This window comes from Nematolebias whitei, chromosome 5, assembly GCF_014905685.2.
Source record: "Nematolebias whitei isolate Nwh7 chromosome 5, NemWhi1, whole genome shotgun sequence".
Classification (NCBI taxonomy): Eukaryota; Metazoa; Chordata; class Actinopteri; order Cyprinodontiformes; family Rivulidae; genus Nematolebias; species Nematolebias whitei.
This window is the reverse complement of record NC_056502.1, coordinates 22711860-22725849: the sequence shown is the minus strand read 5'-3', so window position 1 is coordinate 22725849 and position 13990 is coordinate 22711860. Positions and strand designations below refer to the sequence as shown.

General features: G+C 39.5%; 1 protein-coding gene across 1 annotated transcript in view; it reads right to left on the bottom strand.

Annotated features, from left to right (window-relative positions):
* Positions 1-7362, bottom strand: part of kirrel3l (kirre like nephrin family adhesion molecule 3, like) — a 51238-nt gene extending 43876 nt beyond the window's left edge. The window contains exon 1 of the mRNA XM_037676356.1: positions 6847-7362. Coding sequence (XP_037532284.1) covers positions 6847-6886 — 40 coding nt within the window. The 5' untranslated portion in view covers positions 6887-7362. The remainder of the gene's footprint in view (positions 1-6846) is intronic.
* Between the last annotated feature and the right edge of the window lie 6628 nt (positions 7363-13990).

Sequence of the window (13990 nt, the reverse complement as noted above, 5' to 3'; positions counted from 1 at the left end):
TATATATATATATATATATATATATATATATATATATATATGCACGAAGGTGCAGGAGGTGCTAAATAATTTTAAACAATGTATTTTAAATAAGAAATCCGTGCAGATCGTGCAGCTCATCCATCAATCAGCCAATTGTGTGTCATGCCCAATCTTATTTTGAAAAACCGCAATAGCGCGAGTCCGCGATGAACTAACCACACTAACCATTTCAGCTCTCATGTGTACTAAGTGCCAGCATCAATCAGGTTTTATAAAAAGGAAGTAAATGCACAAGTTAAAAAAATCTGCATTTGATGTGAAATTAATAATGTTTGACGGTTTTTCAAACAGAACTTTTATTTTCCTAGACACTTTTCTCAGCTGCCAGAATCCATAAATCCTCTAATTCCAGGTTAAAGAACATGGCTGGTGACAATAACACAGGAACAGATATTGCTGCAACGCAGAAGATAAATTTCAATTTGCTGTTGTTTTTTGTCTCTCGGCAGGAGATATGAAACTCTTGTCTTACCGGGTTGCAATTGATTGGGAAATAAAAATGAATGTGTGGTCTACTATGTCTGGGATCTTTCCTTTGTATCTCGGTTTCTGGGCTTATGGGGCCTTCTGAGTCGGTGATACGTCTCCAGAAAGAGGTGACACTTGCGTTTTAAGAGAAGATAAATGCAATACAAGTCTTTCTTAAAATAGCTGCTACTGTATAAATGTGACTGTTTCCCTTGGGGCTGTGTTTTAATGACATGCACCAAATTAATCCTGCGTTCTCTCCCTCTCTACTCTTCCATTACTCTGTTTGCACAGAAGAATAAAAGAGTAAATAGTTTTCTGCTTTCTCCACCAGTCTGTATGCTGATGATACAGCCTGAGGAGCCTTAGCCGGAAAAGAAGACTCCAGGCAGAGGCAGGAAGCTGACATGGCCTTCCATTGTCCTATTCTCTTTCATTTCCTCCTCGCATCCTTCGACTGCCCCAGAGGAAGACAAGGTGAGGATGTGACACAAGGAGAGAGTGAAGACAAAAAGAGGATGGGCGGTCAGAGATAAAAATAAAGCTGGATGAGGCCAAGTACCATCAACAGTTTGCTACCTGGCTTTACTTTGGCTTCCTGTGTTTAGCTGAACCAGTACGCACATCCAGTTAAGGTTGGAAAGAGCAGATAACAATGCCTCGGGATGCACCGCCAAGTTCTTTATCTTTGTTTACCCAAATGACAAAGCTGATTAGAGACACGTAACATTATGAAGCTCCCATTGTTCCCTTTTTACTTGCAGCTTCTTCTTCCAGATAAATGGGGGAAGAGAAAAAGGAGGATATGAAGATGGAAAAAAAAAAAGGACTGTTTTTCTTGCATCACAGGTCTTCAGAGATAAAAAGATGGCCATTAAAGATCTTGGGAACTCATCACTGTCAGTATGTGCACCTTCACAGTTGATTTTAATTTTTTTTAGTAAAGGGGTTTTCCCACAACAAATCCAGATTATAGAATATACTGTACCACAAAAAGTCCAACTTTTAAAACCCCACCAAAAAAATTCAGTCATAATTTCTACTGTTTATTCTTCTTGTAACGACACGGCAGAGGCAGTGCAAGGTTTTTGTTGGCCGTATAATAACACCCTCACCAACTTGCTGAAAGTTTACTGACTGGGTATTATGAGAAAACGGTGGACTTTCTCTGAACTTTTCTTCTTGTTCAAAAAGACAAAGTCTGTAGTTTGGAATTTTTCTTGTAGCAAAAAAGACGTGATGATTGCTTGCCCACCAAAATGATGACACCCATTCCTCTTTTGAAGGTTGAAACAAACATTTGCATCAAGCTACAAAAGCTAGAACTTATTTTAGTGAAATGCTAAATGGCTGCAGACTTTCTACCGAGGCTAACCCAACTGATTAACCAGCTAATGACGTATCGTAAAGTTATTTTATAAACACATAATGACAAAGAAAACATAATGTTCTGCACTATAGTTACTTTTACTTTAGAACTACGATTAGGTTTATTTTGTAATAAATATATAAACAAGGCTAACTGCTCAGGACAACTACACATGTTATTAAGCCAGCTAACTAACTTTCAGTTTGTCAGTCTCCCTATGTTTCCTCACAAAGAAAGAAAGAAAAAAAAAAACAGTAAAGAAGAAACAATGTTCAGTGCTCTGTTTACCTTAATACTGTACTGAAGTTTATTTTATAATAAATACAAAACATGCTCTGGCTCAAGAGATCACGGCACTGACAACTGACCTACCACAAACACTTTGGCTAATTAACTAGCCAAAGATAAAAAAGAACAGCAAAGAGGAACTTGTGTTGGTCGTGATAAAGTCATTTTGCAAAGTTTTGCATTACTTCTACATTTTTGTTTAGTCCTTTCAAAAATGTATTATTTCTCCCAGTTGAAGAAACTGGTCCAGAAACATGCCCAGTGTTTTAGCAGATTTTTTTATAATAAAAATGACTATGATTGAATTTTGTCTCACTACATTATGTGTTGCATCAAATTTAAAATGACATTAAATAAATAATAGTATGTAAACTATAGACTGTATAGTGCAGGGGTCTGCAACCTGCGGCTCTTGAGCCACATGCGGCTCTTTGGTTCCTCTGCAGCGGCTCGTTCAAGCTTTGACCAAAACTAACATAAAACTTAATTTTATTGGTTGTTATACAAACAACAAAAAAGGACTAGTTTTAACCGTTTTCCTGTCAATTCTTTTGCAATCAATCAACCTTTATTTATACAGGTAAATCCCATTGAGCCTCGAGGACTCATTTACAAGAGAGACTTGATTACTCATTTACAAGAGAGACCTGATTATTGCAAATATGTGAATACTGGAAAAAAGTACACAGAGTAAAACAAACTCTACCTTTATGCTTTATTTTTATACTTAATTAATTTAGCCACAATTAAAAAAATCACATAGGTCTGCAAAGTTCATAGTTTTTATTAATTAAAAAAAAAAGACTATCCCCCCACCCCTTTTACAAGAATATGGTCTTTTCATTTGTCTTAAATTGTAAAAAATATCAATGAATGTTAAAAATCATTAGATATTTTTAGCTTTATAAAGTCACCCCCACTGGCCACAAAAGACCCCTCCAACAAACCTAAAGTGGCCCATGGGCCACCAGTTGATAACCACAGTTGTAATAGGTTGTTGCAGCTTGGAATACAGTACATTAAATTTAATAAAGGCGTAAAAATGGCTCTTTTGATTGTAAAGTTTGCAGACCCCTGGTATAGTGTATATAATCAATTTAAGCCAAAACATAAATAGCTATAATAATATTACTAATTGAATTATATTACTTAAGCAGTAGTAGCAATACATGAACTCTTTAATAAAAAATAAAAAAAATCAATTACACCATATGGGATACATTTTGTCCTGTGTTGGACTTGTGACCTGTAGTATATAGCCTCTTGCGCAACGACCCCTAGAGGCACCAGCTCCCCCATGACCCAAAATGGAAAAGTAGATAAAAAAGATAGATGAATGGATGGATGGACAGTTTTTTTTAAAAATTTATTTTTTTTTTTATCAGTAATACCATAAAACCATGTTACGTTTTCTCAAGTTTTCTCATCAAAATATCATACGGGTCTATGTATAAATACTTAAATATTCAGTCTTTATTATCATTTTTTTAACAAACTGTATGTCTTGTGTATAAATCAATGTATAGCTAAAACAGATATTCTGATGTATTGCATTTGATTGATTAGTCGACACATGTAAGTTTAGAAAATTCACATTATACTTTGACGCTAGAAAAAAACATTCCACGGAGCACACATGGGGGAATCCAACAAACAAAAACGTATCCATATCTTTGCCATGACTCTTAAATAATGCAGAACAGTTAGCTTCAAGACTCGGCTGTGTTCGGATTCTGCTGTGCATGCACACCCCACACCCCTCATATGCTGGTTGGGGTACCTCACACTAACATCTCAACTATGTATCTCAACCTAAAGAAGGATGGACAGAATATAAAGAGAAATAAACACAGAGTGTGACTATCACTGTGTGTGACAAGATGGAGTAAAGGTTATCTTTGCTTAGTGGACTTTTTCTTGTGTTTACTTTCTGCTCGTCAGCCTAATCACTGAAACACCAGTGACACATCCAAGTCTCATCCCTGCTATGTCTCCCTGAGCAACCCCACCCTCTAAAGATGTTTTAGAACTGTGCCCATACTGAGTCCCTTTCATATAAATTCAAAGAGCAAAGAGTGTCAGTTGATAAAATATGCACTGCTCCTTAAAACAAATCTCTTGGGCTTTGTTGTCTCTGCATCCACATGCAAAGTTGTGTTCCAGGCAAGAAAAAGACCAACCTCATGGTAATGGGGAAAGGAAGAACGACAGGCTGGATGTTAGTCACTTCTTCAGTTCTACATAAGAGTGCATCTTCCTGCATGAGGTAGAACCGTGAACGGGGCTTTCAGATCCTTTGGAGAAAGTTTTTCTTTCTGCCTCTGGTCCATTAGGCAGATTTGCACTCGTGTCCTGGTGTTTCACAGTCACACATTCTGCAACCCTTCTGTAACCAGGCAAAATTTAAAAAGGAGCTGCGAAAAGAAGCAAGGTGGAAAATTTCCCCTGCATTATAGTGAAGACATGAGTGGCGACACGACCTAAGAGGAAGGGAGAGAAACTTGTAATCTCAGCTCCCAGCCTTTGAACTTGGCCCGATGCAGGCGACCCAAAGCAAAAGGCTCCAAAGAAGAGCTCACTGAAGATTTCTCAGAATACTGATGCAGTGTGGAATCCAATTCCTCTGGGAGCCCTCTGAGAAAGTAAATTATCTGTGCGCTCAAGACTACATACATACAAATGTTTGCAATATGCCATACATGAATAAAAAAAAAAAAAAGAAAAGAAGCCACAAGTTTTGGCGGAAGTTTGATTCTATAAAAATCTTTAAAAAAATGTGAGCACTTTGAGCATCTGCGCTTCGGTAAAAAGAGTAACAGAAAATGAGGTCTAGGGTCTCTGAGGTTCTAATTAGGACAGCTGTTACCATTTTCATTATTTGTGTGCATTTTGTGTGGAGAGCAGTGGAAAAACGGGAGCGTTTCATATGTGCAACGGGGTTGAGGTCATGAGATGTATGCCACAGTCCGACCGCGGCTTCTTCACTTCCAGCTGTTGGTAGTTTGTCAGAGAGCAGAGGTTTGCTGGTGTCATGTCCTCCTCCCTCGAGCTTTGAGTAATGGCAAAACCATCCGGAACCACGGGGCTGGAGGTGAAGATGTACGCAAAGCAAATGGGCATTTGGGCACACTTGTCCATTTGCTGAGAGATTTGGTGAGTCAAGGAAGAAACCACAGCCTCTGGTTGTGTCTACATATAGAATAGGGCTATTCAACTGGTGGCCCGTGGGCTATTTTTGGCCAGTGGGTGACTTCAATCCAGCCCACCATTAACATCATAAAAATTTTGAGGTGTTTTTGGTTCTGTTTATTGCATTTATGATCCAATACAACGAAATAAACAAATTTAAAAAGTAACAGATCATTGTAATACATGGTTTATTTACATAATGACTTTAATTGCTGGGTGTCTGGTCCCTGAGCTGCTGGCTCTCAGAAACTGTGCCCCCCTGAGCAGTTCAGTTGAAGAGCCAGAAGCTTAAGAGAGTTCATCGTTTCAAGAGAAGATCTGTGCCAGTGTCATTCCTTATGATTTAAATTCAATGATCTTCTTTGAACATGACAATTTAAAAACGCTGAAAAGTACCAAACAGATGCTCAGTGATAATTACTATAAAAAAAAAAAAACATTGGAGGGAGGAGAGTTGGAGGAAAATTAGGAGAATAAATTGTTGCAGCTGTTTAGAAAATCTGCTTGGTAATAATATTTATTCTTCTGTTTTAATTCCATTACACTACTTTTGACTGAAGCATAAATTGGGGATTGTTTCAAAGTTACTTCAAGAAATGTTTCCTTAAAAACACCAGCAGCAGTTTACAGCTTATGTAAGCGCATTTTGTCAGAAGGGTTCATAAACAAAGTGTTTAGTCAGTTCTGCGAACAAAAAGCAGCAGAGGCTGGTGACGTTCGTGCGTGTGTGAATGGGTGTGTATGAGAGGGGTGTGTGTGTGTGTGGGGAGGGGGGGGGGGGGGGGAGAGACAGGTGCTTTGTGTCTGCCAGCCTGAAGAAAAACAAACGCTCTGTTGCAGTTTGTCCACCTCACTCACTCCTCCAGTCTCTTTCTCTCCTCATCTCTCCATCCCGAACCCCTTTTGTCTGTTTGAGAGTTAAAACAAACTTCTCATCCTGTGAAACACCCCTTTAGCCCCCCCCCCCCACACACCCCTCTTTTGATGAAAATCAGTGCGGATTCTGTTGGCCAAGTTGAAGCATCATCAGCGCTTCGCTCGAGTCGCGCTGTACAATCTGCTTCTGAATCCGCACCGAACCGGGTTCTGTTCAGAACTGACAATCCGACCGGAATCAGTTCCGTTTGTTTTTCCAATCACAGCGCAAGTGTCACAAACCCCCCCAGCACCAAAGCATCCACGGAAACCACAGCTCGTGTGTCTTACGCATCCCGTGTTTGCACAACGGAACCCAAATTACGCATTGGCACGATTTCCACCAGCCGGGATCTTAAACCTCACTGCGCAGCTCATTACTTTCCCTAAACGTGATTAAACATTTAGTGACAGTAAACAGCAGTGAAATGTAGCACTGCAGCAGATCAGCTGCCCGGGAGGACCAGGCAGGACCAGGCAGCAGAGCTCTGAACCGGCTTGACGCAGCGCCAGCACCGGAGCGCGTCCATCAGAAAACCTGCAGGACGGAAGCAAACAAACACAAACAGCCTTACCTGTCACCATAAGGCAAAAGATGAGGTACAGAGAGGGCATTGTTGTGTCGCGTGAAAAGACCCTTCCTCTTGCTCCGATCTGCTTATTCTGCTCCAACGGAACCAGGATCAGGACCAGCGGGATGAGGGGGTAAAAAAAAAAAAAGTGCGCTTAAATTTGGTTTAAAACAGCATCCAGTTCAGCGAAGTGGCTCTGAAGAGTCCAACCAGTTCGTAAAGTGTCAGTCAACAAAACATCTCCACACTTGGTAACTTTCCCTCAGCATCAGCGTCTTCTCTCCGGTGTCCGCTCCCTTCCTTTGCCTCCCTGGCGCAGCTCTCTCCTCCCTCTGCTCTCTCCCCCCTCTCTCTCGCGCTGTGTGTAGCAGAGTGATTCAGTCCAGACTCATCCAACAGTCCGCTTCAGCAGCACGCTGCGCTCCGGAGCGATCTCTCCTCCTCTGTGCGCAGCGATCAGCCCGGGTGAAGTTGCCTCTCCTCCCTCCACTGCCGGAGTCTCTCTCTCTCCCTCTCTCTCGTCCCCCTTCTCCTCCTTTGCTCCCACTCTCACTCCCTCTAACACGCTCATCCCCGTTGAGACTCCACGGTTTACTTCTCACTCCCTCCCGGCCAATTGGAAATGCGCACTGACAGTCATCTGGTGGTGGGGTTCAACAAATCTGGCTAAATCTGAGGGGGGGGGGGGGGGGGGCATTGGCTGAGCAGGAGTCATGAGGAGGGTTTTTCATTCTTGGAACGGGAAAGGACTAGTTTAAAATGAAACTAAAACAAGGTTTAACCTGAAAAAGTTTGAAAGAGTTTACTCCATTTTTTTATATGATGTGAAATCTATAAACAATTTGCCAAAAACTGTGCCAAGTATGGTGGAATCAGACAAGTGTGGAACCAAGAAGAAGACGTTTAGGTTGAAATAAGAGGTCATCTGGGGGCAAAGACAGCTAGCTACATTCAGAATCTGTGTTTTTGGTGTATTTTTGATAGTTTTTTTTTGGTTTATTGTTTTATTTTCTCTTGTGGTTCATAGTCTTAGTTCATATCTTAGATCCTGTTTTTTTTTCTTTTACAATTTATTGTTGGATGTAACTTGGACCCTGTGTACATAATTTCGTTCCACCACATGTACCACATGTGAATGACAATAAAGATATCTGTTGTGTTTTTTTCTGTGTTGTGTTCTGTACTCCTGCGGATCCTCTGCCACTTCTCGTTCAATCAGTTTTGCTTCCTCTGCTTCAGCTCGCCTCACTCTCACCTGCTCCCTCATCTTGCCCAGGTGTCTCCACTTCTTCATCAGCCCTGGGATATATTCTGTATGTCCCCACTCACTTCTCAGTTGAGTGTTGAACATCTCGCATGCCATCTCTGGTCCTCCTTGTGCTCCTTGTCAATCTGTGTTTGTGGTTCAGACTCCTACTCACAATGACAATTTCAGTCTGGAACACTTGAAGAACAGCAGAGTAAATGATACTTTCCAAAAAAATGGGTGAAATACACCCAGTTTTCCAGACTGTTTAATCTGAGATTGTTCAAAAATCTACTTTACTCAACATATCTGAGTAAATGCTACATCAAAAATGGTTTGTCTCCATCCCAAATAGCCCCTCAATGGACTTTGCCATTGTTGACCCATCACTTTGGCTGTTTCTGCTGGTATTTGGTGCCTGTTCATAACTGTTTTGTTTACACATTTTTATTTTAAGAACGCGTTAATGATCAGTGTGAGAAGGAAAATTGTTTCTTACTTTATGCATATGGACAACACGTCATTGCAATCATGTCTTTTTAACTACATTGATTAAAGAAATATGTTGGTTTAAAGAGTTTTTCGTGTGATGAAAAAAGTCAACTTTCTGGTATCTAATAATGCTAGTGATTTTAATTATCTCAATTTTTGCACAGATTAAAAAAAAATAACCTAACAAACACAGTTCTAACTCGATTCTATTCTCTGCTGTGTGAATTGATTCAAAATCCATTAATTAAAATTGACTGTAACAGCTTGTCACTCTTTGTTGATTTAACCATGCAGGAAGTCTGTTTTTATTCAGTCAAATTAGAAAAATAATCATTTTTCAGTGAACTCTGTCTCAGGCTTACCATTTAGAACTTAAATTTATTTAGGCTCTAAATTATTTAGGTATTTACTTCTAGCCTACAAAACTATCAACAACCTTATATTCAAGATCTTATTGTTCCATATTTTCAAGGACAGGACACTTCACTCTCAGACTGCAGGCTTACTTGTGGTTCCTAGAGTTTCCAAAAGCAGAATGGGAGGAAGATCTTTCAGTTATCAGGCTCCTCTTTTGTGGAACCAACTTCCAGTTTATTTCCGTAGGGCTGGCACATTGTCCAGTTTTATGACCGGGATTAAGACGTTCTGTTATGATAAATCTTATAATTAGGTGTAGCCCAGTTTGAACTGTGCTATATAGTACAAACTAAGTATTGAACTAAATTCATAGTAATATCATTTAAGTTTAAAAAACAATGTCTAAGTGATAAAAGTGGAATAAATATGAAAGACAAAATTTTTGTCATTTAAAAGTGTATCATTTAAAAAAAAAGTTCATATTTGGTCAAGAAAATCTAATTTAAGCAGACTGAAGCAGGCAGCTGTGATTTTTACTACGTTCCTTAAATGTTGCACATAAGTTCATTTGAGGAGTGTTGCACATGCATGGGTAAATGCCACATGGCAGGTTACAACCTACTCTTTGAGTTGTGCTAAGTGTCAATCTTGTTCAGTTTTGTTTTGTATTGGATTAAGCATTTTATTTTGTCCAATCAGATGGGAGTGGGTGGGATTAATGGTGCGCTGCATGAAACGTGAGTCTGTGTGGAAAAACCAGATGAGTGCAGAGAGCACAGCCATGCAGCCATGGGACAATAACAGGGTAAAGCTGTCCATTGCAAAGGTTAATGCAGAGTTGCTGAATGTAATGGAGGTAAATATACCTTTTTATGTTTTATGCTGTTTCAGAATGATGCAGTGTGTAGATGAAAACCATGCTAAGTGTATCATTTTAGCATGCTAGCATGATGTAGCAGCTCAGGTTATTGTATAATGAAATGTAAAGCCAAACATTAGTGGCTGGTTAAGCTCTTAATGGCTCCATAGGAGAACCTAGTGTGTTTTACTAAGGAATATGGACTGAGCTGTCAATTTGTACAGTGGACCATCTTTGGACCTGCTGGATGAGTTAGAAGTTCCCCATTCAGCCATTGGTTTCCCATCTATGAGGTTGCTGCCAGGAAGGATCTTGGTATTCACGTGACATCACCTGCCTACTTACCTGTACTCAGTGCTATATTAAAGGGATCTCTACATCTACCTTTTCCCGATCTGGTCTCAAACTCTGAAGGATTTGTGAGTACAAAACTAAACCAATGCACGTGCTTTATATTTTATTTGCTCAGTGAGCAAACGAGCTGTTTGTTTTTAGTTCCCACACACCCAAGCATCAATTCAAGCCTGCAACAGGTTATTTTGGGGTTGAGTTTTATGTTTGAAAAGCCTTACTGAAATACTGTACCGCAAATATTTGGGTTAAGTTGATAGAACTGAAAGTACTGTGAAAAGTTGGCATCAGTGTCTTATTTGAAAGTTACTTAAGTGTTTATTTTATTTTATTTTTTTGTATTCCATTTTTTTTAATCTAATTTCCTTAAATGAATTGTTAAAATTGAATAGTTTTCATTTAATACTATTTCTGTTTCAATTTGTGATTCTTGACCTGCCATTGTGTATCTGTTCCTCTTTCCTGTTCCTCTCAAACCCAGCCGGTTGAAGCAGATGGCCGCTTGTCCTGAGCCTGGTTCTGCTAAAGGTTTCTTCCTCATGAAAGAGTTTTTCCTTTCCACTGTCGCCTTCATGCTTGCTCAAGATGAGTTCTGCAATGGAGTTAAATTCAAAGCCGTCTGCTCCTCAGATAAATAGTGTTAACTTATGGTATTTTTAAATAAATGAATGTTTCTGTTCAGTGCCCTGAGATGACTTCTGTTGTGACTTGGCCCTTTATAAATAAACTGAATTGAATTTACTGTCTTCTACCACCCAATGATAGAAATGGACATAAATGAGTCTTGTGAATCTTAGGCAAGGGAAGTTTATTAGTATACAATATTATAATTTTTACACAAGGCAATTCAGTGGGTCTTACAGAAACAAAAATGTAGATTAAAATACATAAAAATTAAGAAAATAAAAACACTGAAAGTTGTGCATTACATAAAAACAATAAAATACAATTTGAAACTGAGAACTGATAAAACATAAAGGCAGAATAAGCTTTGGCCTTTATGGAAAAGCTGCTATCCTGATTTCAAAGAGCCAATAATTCTGCACATTAAGCATTCAGGTAGTTGATTAGTTGAGGAACATATCAATTAAATACCGCATTCCTTCATTTGGGTTTGGTCTCCTTGAGGAAACACTGAGAGGTCTAGGGGTTTATATCTGACAACTATAACTTTTGAGATGCATCTAGGTTCCACTGCGTAAAAGATTGGTATCAAGATTTCAGAATTTACGACTGTGTAACTCTGTGGTTTTATGGTGGTGTAATCCTGAGATTATGGGCTCAAGCTCAGGTTGTATCAGGAAGGACATCCAGTGTAAAACCACTGACAAATCTTTCATGCGAGTTTGCTCATTGTGGCAATCTCTGAAGAAGGGAGCCGTTGAAAGAAAGTTTATCAGGATTTTAAAATGTCTCTTTACAAAATAAACAAAAAGCCAGTAATAATAATGTGTAATGTATTGTCATCATTGTATGTTTCCAAAATTGGCTCTCTGCATTTAACCCATCCACCACCAGGCGGAGCGGTGGACGGCCTTTGGAGGTGCCGGGGGAGCAACTGGGGATGGAGTGTCCTGCTCAGAGACATCACGAGATGTGCAATGACCAGGGATTGAACCCTGGACATCTGCCCTGCCCCTACACCATCTCGGCCCCTACAGAGGTGTTCAAGGACTAGTGCAATATGTTCTAGTGAGGGTTCTCAGTAATAGGTCTGAATGAAGGCAATTGAAACGCCTCAGAACATGGTAAGATATGTTTTCTTGTTCGTTAGTCAGGACTCTGGCAACAACATTTTGGATGAGCTCCAGCAACTGACTGAAGATTTTCTGTTAAACTGACACCTATACAAATCCTACTACAATAATCTAATATACAGTACTAAAAATTAAAAACATGTTCCAGATTTTTAATTTCTGTATTTGTCAGAAATTTCTTATTGTTGCAATGTGTTTTAGATGACTAATTTAGAAACTGTGATTACCCAAATTTAGGCATGAATCCGCAGTTACCTGATGTTTCTGGTATGCTTTGTAGATTTTAGTACCAGTGAGTTTAGCTGAATACTGATCTCTAGTCTTGCATGTTTTGGACCAATAACAATTCCTTCTTTTTTGTTTTTTACGCTGACCTTGAGAAAATTCTAACCTCAGATTATGGAATTTTGTAATATTTCTTACAATATTTAGGCCTATGACACATATCTTTACGTTTCTGTGTCACCACACAACCAAGTCACAGTTAATCAATAGCTTTGTCAATATGATCACTTAATAGATAGCTAGGGGGAGCATGTAAAAAATAAGTGGGGGCCCAAGAATGGAGCCTTGAGGAGCCCCACGTGTTTTCTTTATCTCAAAATTGATTACCAATTGAACAGTGGTCCCAGTCAGCCAAGTAATGGTTGTAGTTTCATCAGAACCAGAAGAAAAGCAGATGTTTTGCCAAAATGCAAATTGATCACTTAACTGTAACAAATTAACATTAAATAACTGATTACTGGGTAGAAAAATTGTGTTTTCAGTTCCTTACTGCTGTTAACATGTATGTTTAGCTTCATTCAGTTAATGATTGTTCTTAACCACACAATGAATGCTAAAATGAACAGAAAAGAACTGAAGTATTATCATATTTCAACAAAAGATTGGACTTTTATTAGAGACAAAAACACTGCAGCCCATCACTTGCCTGTGGCTGTTTGTAGACTCGGGCTTTGATGTTGCTCATTACTTATTCAAGGATCTATTGATTAGCCAAAATAATAGGCCTTGCAGTCATCTGGTTAATCAGGCTTTCATTTGTGCATAGGATCAAGCAAAGAGTCTGGCTAATTTATTGTCAACACACTCCACTTCATAAACATACACACATATGTGCCCTGCTAACTCATCCAGGTGGTTAGAGCTCCACAAGACTGTGAAAAATTCATCAAAGAGTGTAGATTTGGACACTGAGGACTTCAGCATGCGCAGATTTCAGAAGCTGCAAAGACGCCCACCCCCATACACACACACAAGCACATACGCATACACAAAGAGGAGTGGTATTTCTTTAATTTTTTTTTTTTCATTTGTTCTTGACATTTCACACTGCATTTAATTAAACACTGCAGCACACAGTGATTAGGGTTCGCTTCTCCTGTGGGCCCTCCCCTCCCAAGTAACGGTAGTTTTAAAACCCTGGGGCCGGCCTTCCTGTTTATTGCTTCCCTGTAATGCAAACATAAGGGTCCCCTGCCAGTAAACACATGTTGATGGAAGAAACAGCTTGCACAGCTGGGAAGCCAACCCAGGTTAGTGTGACTGAGCACACGGGTAAACGAGTGTGTGCACAAGTATGTGGGCACAAGTGTTTGGAATGGGTAAAAATAAATTCATGTTCAATGTTTTCGCTTATGTCAGAGGGCAGTTCAGGTTTGATTTAAATGTGCTACAGGATAATCAAAATAAATCAGCCAAACATGTGCATGTGCAGGCCATATGGGTGCATGCGTGAAGCTGTCAATGAGTTACTGAAAGGCAAAGTTAGGGGGAGCAGTAAAACTGCAGGGGGCCTCCACCAGTTGTGCTGAGATAATAAAATAAAAATCCACTTGTGTAAAGTCCGTCACCAAGTGTGATGCGGTGATTGTAGTGCATGAGCTCCTATGGCTCCCACAGATGGACAGGAAGATGAGGCAAAACAGACAACACATGCAGCAGCATTACTTTGAGCCAGTAGTCTTAATTATACTGGCCTCAGTGGCATCGAATGGAGGGCGCCCATGCTCCCCAAGCTTTTGAGTGTGTGAATAATTTATAAACAAAAAGAGTTTTTTTTTTTTCAGCTGAAGGTTTATTAAT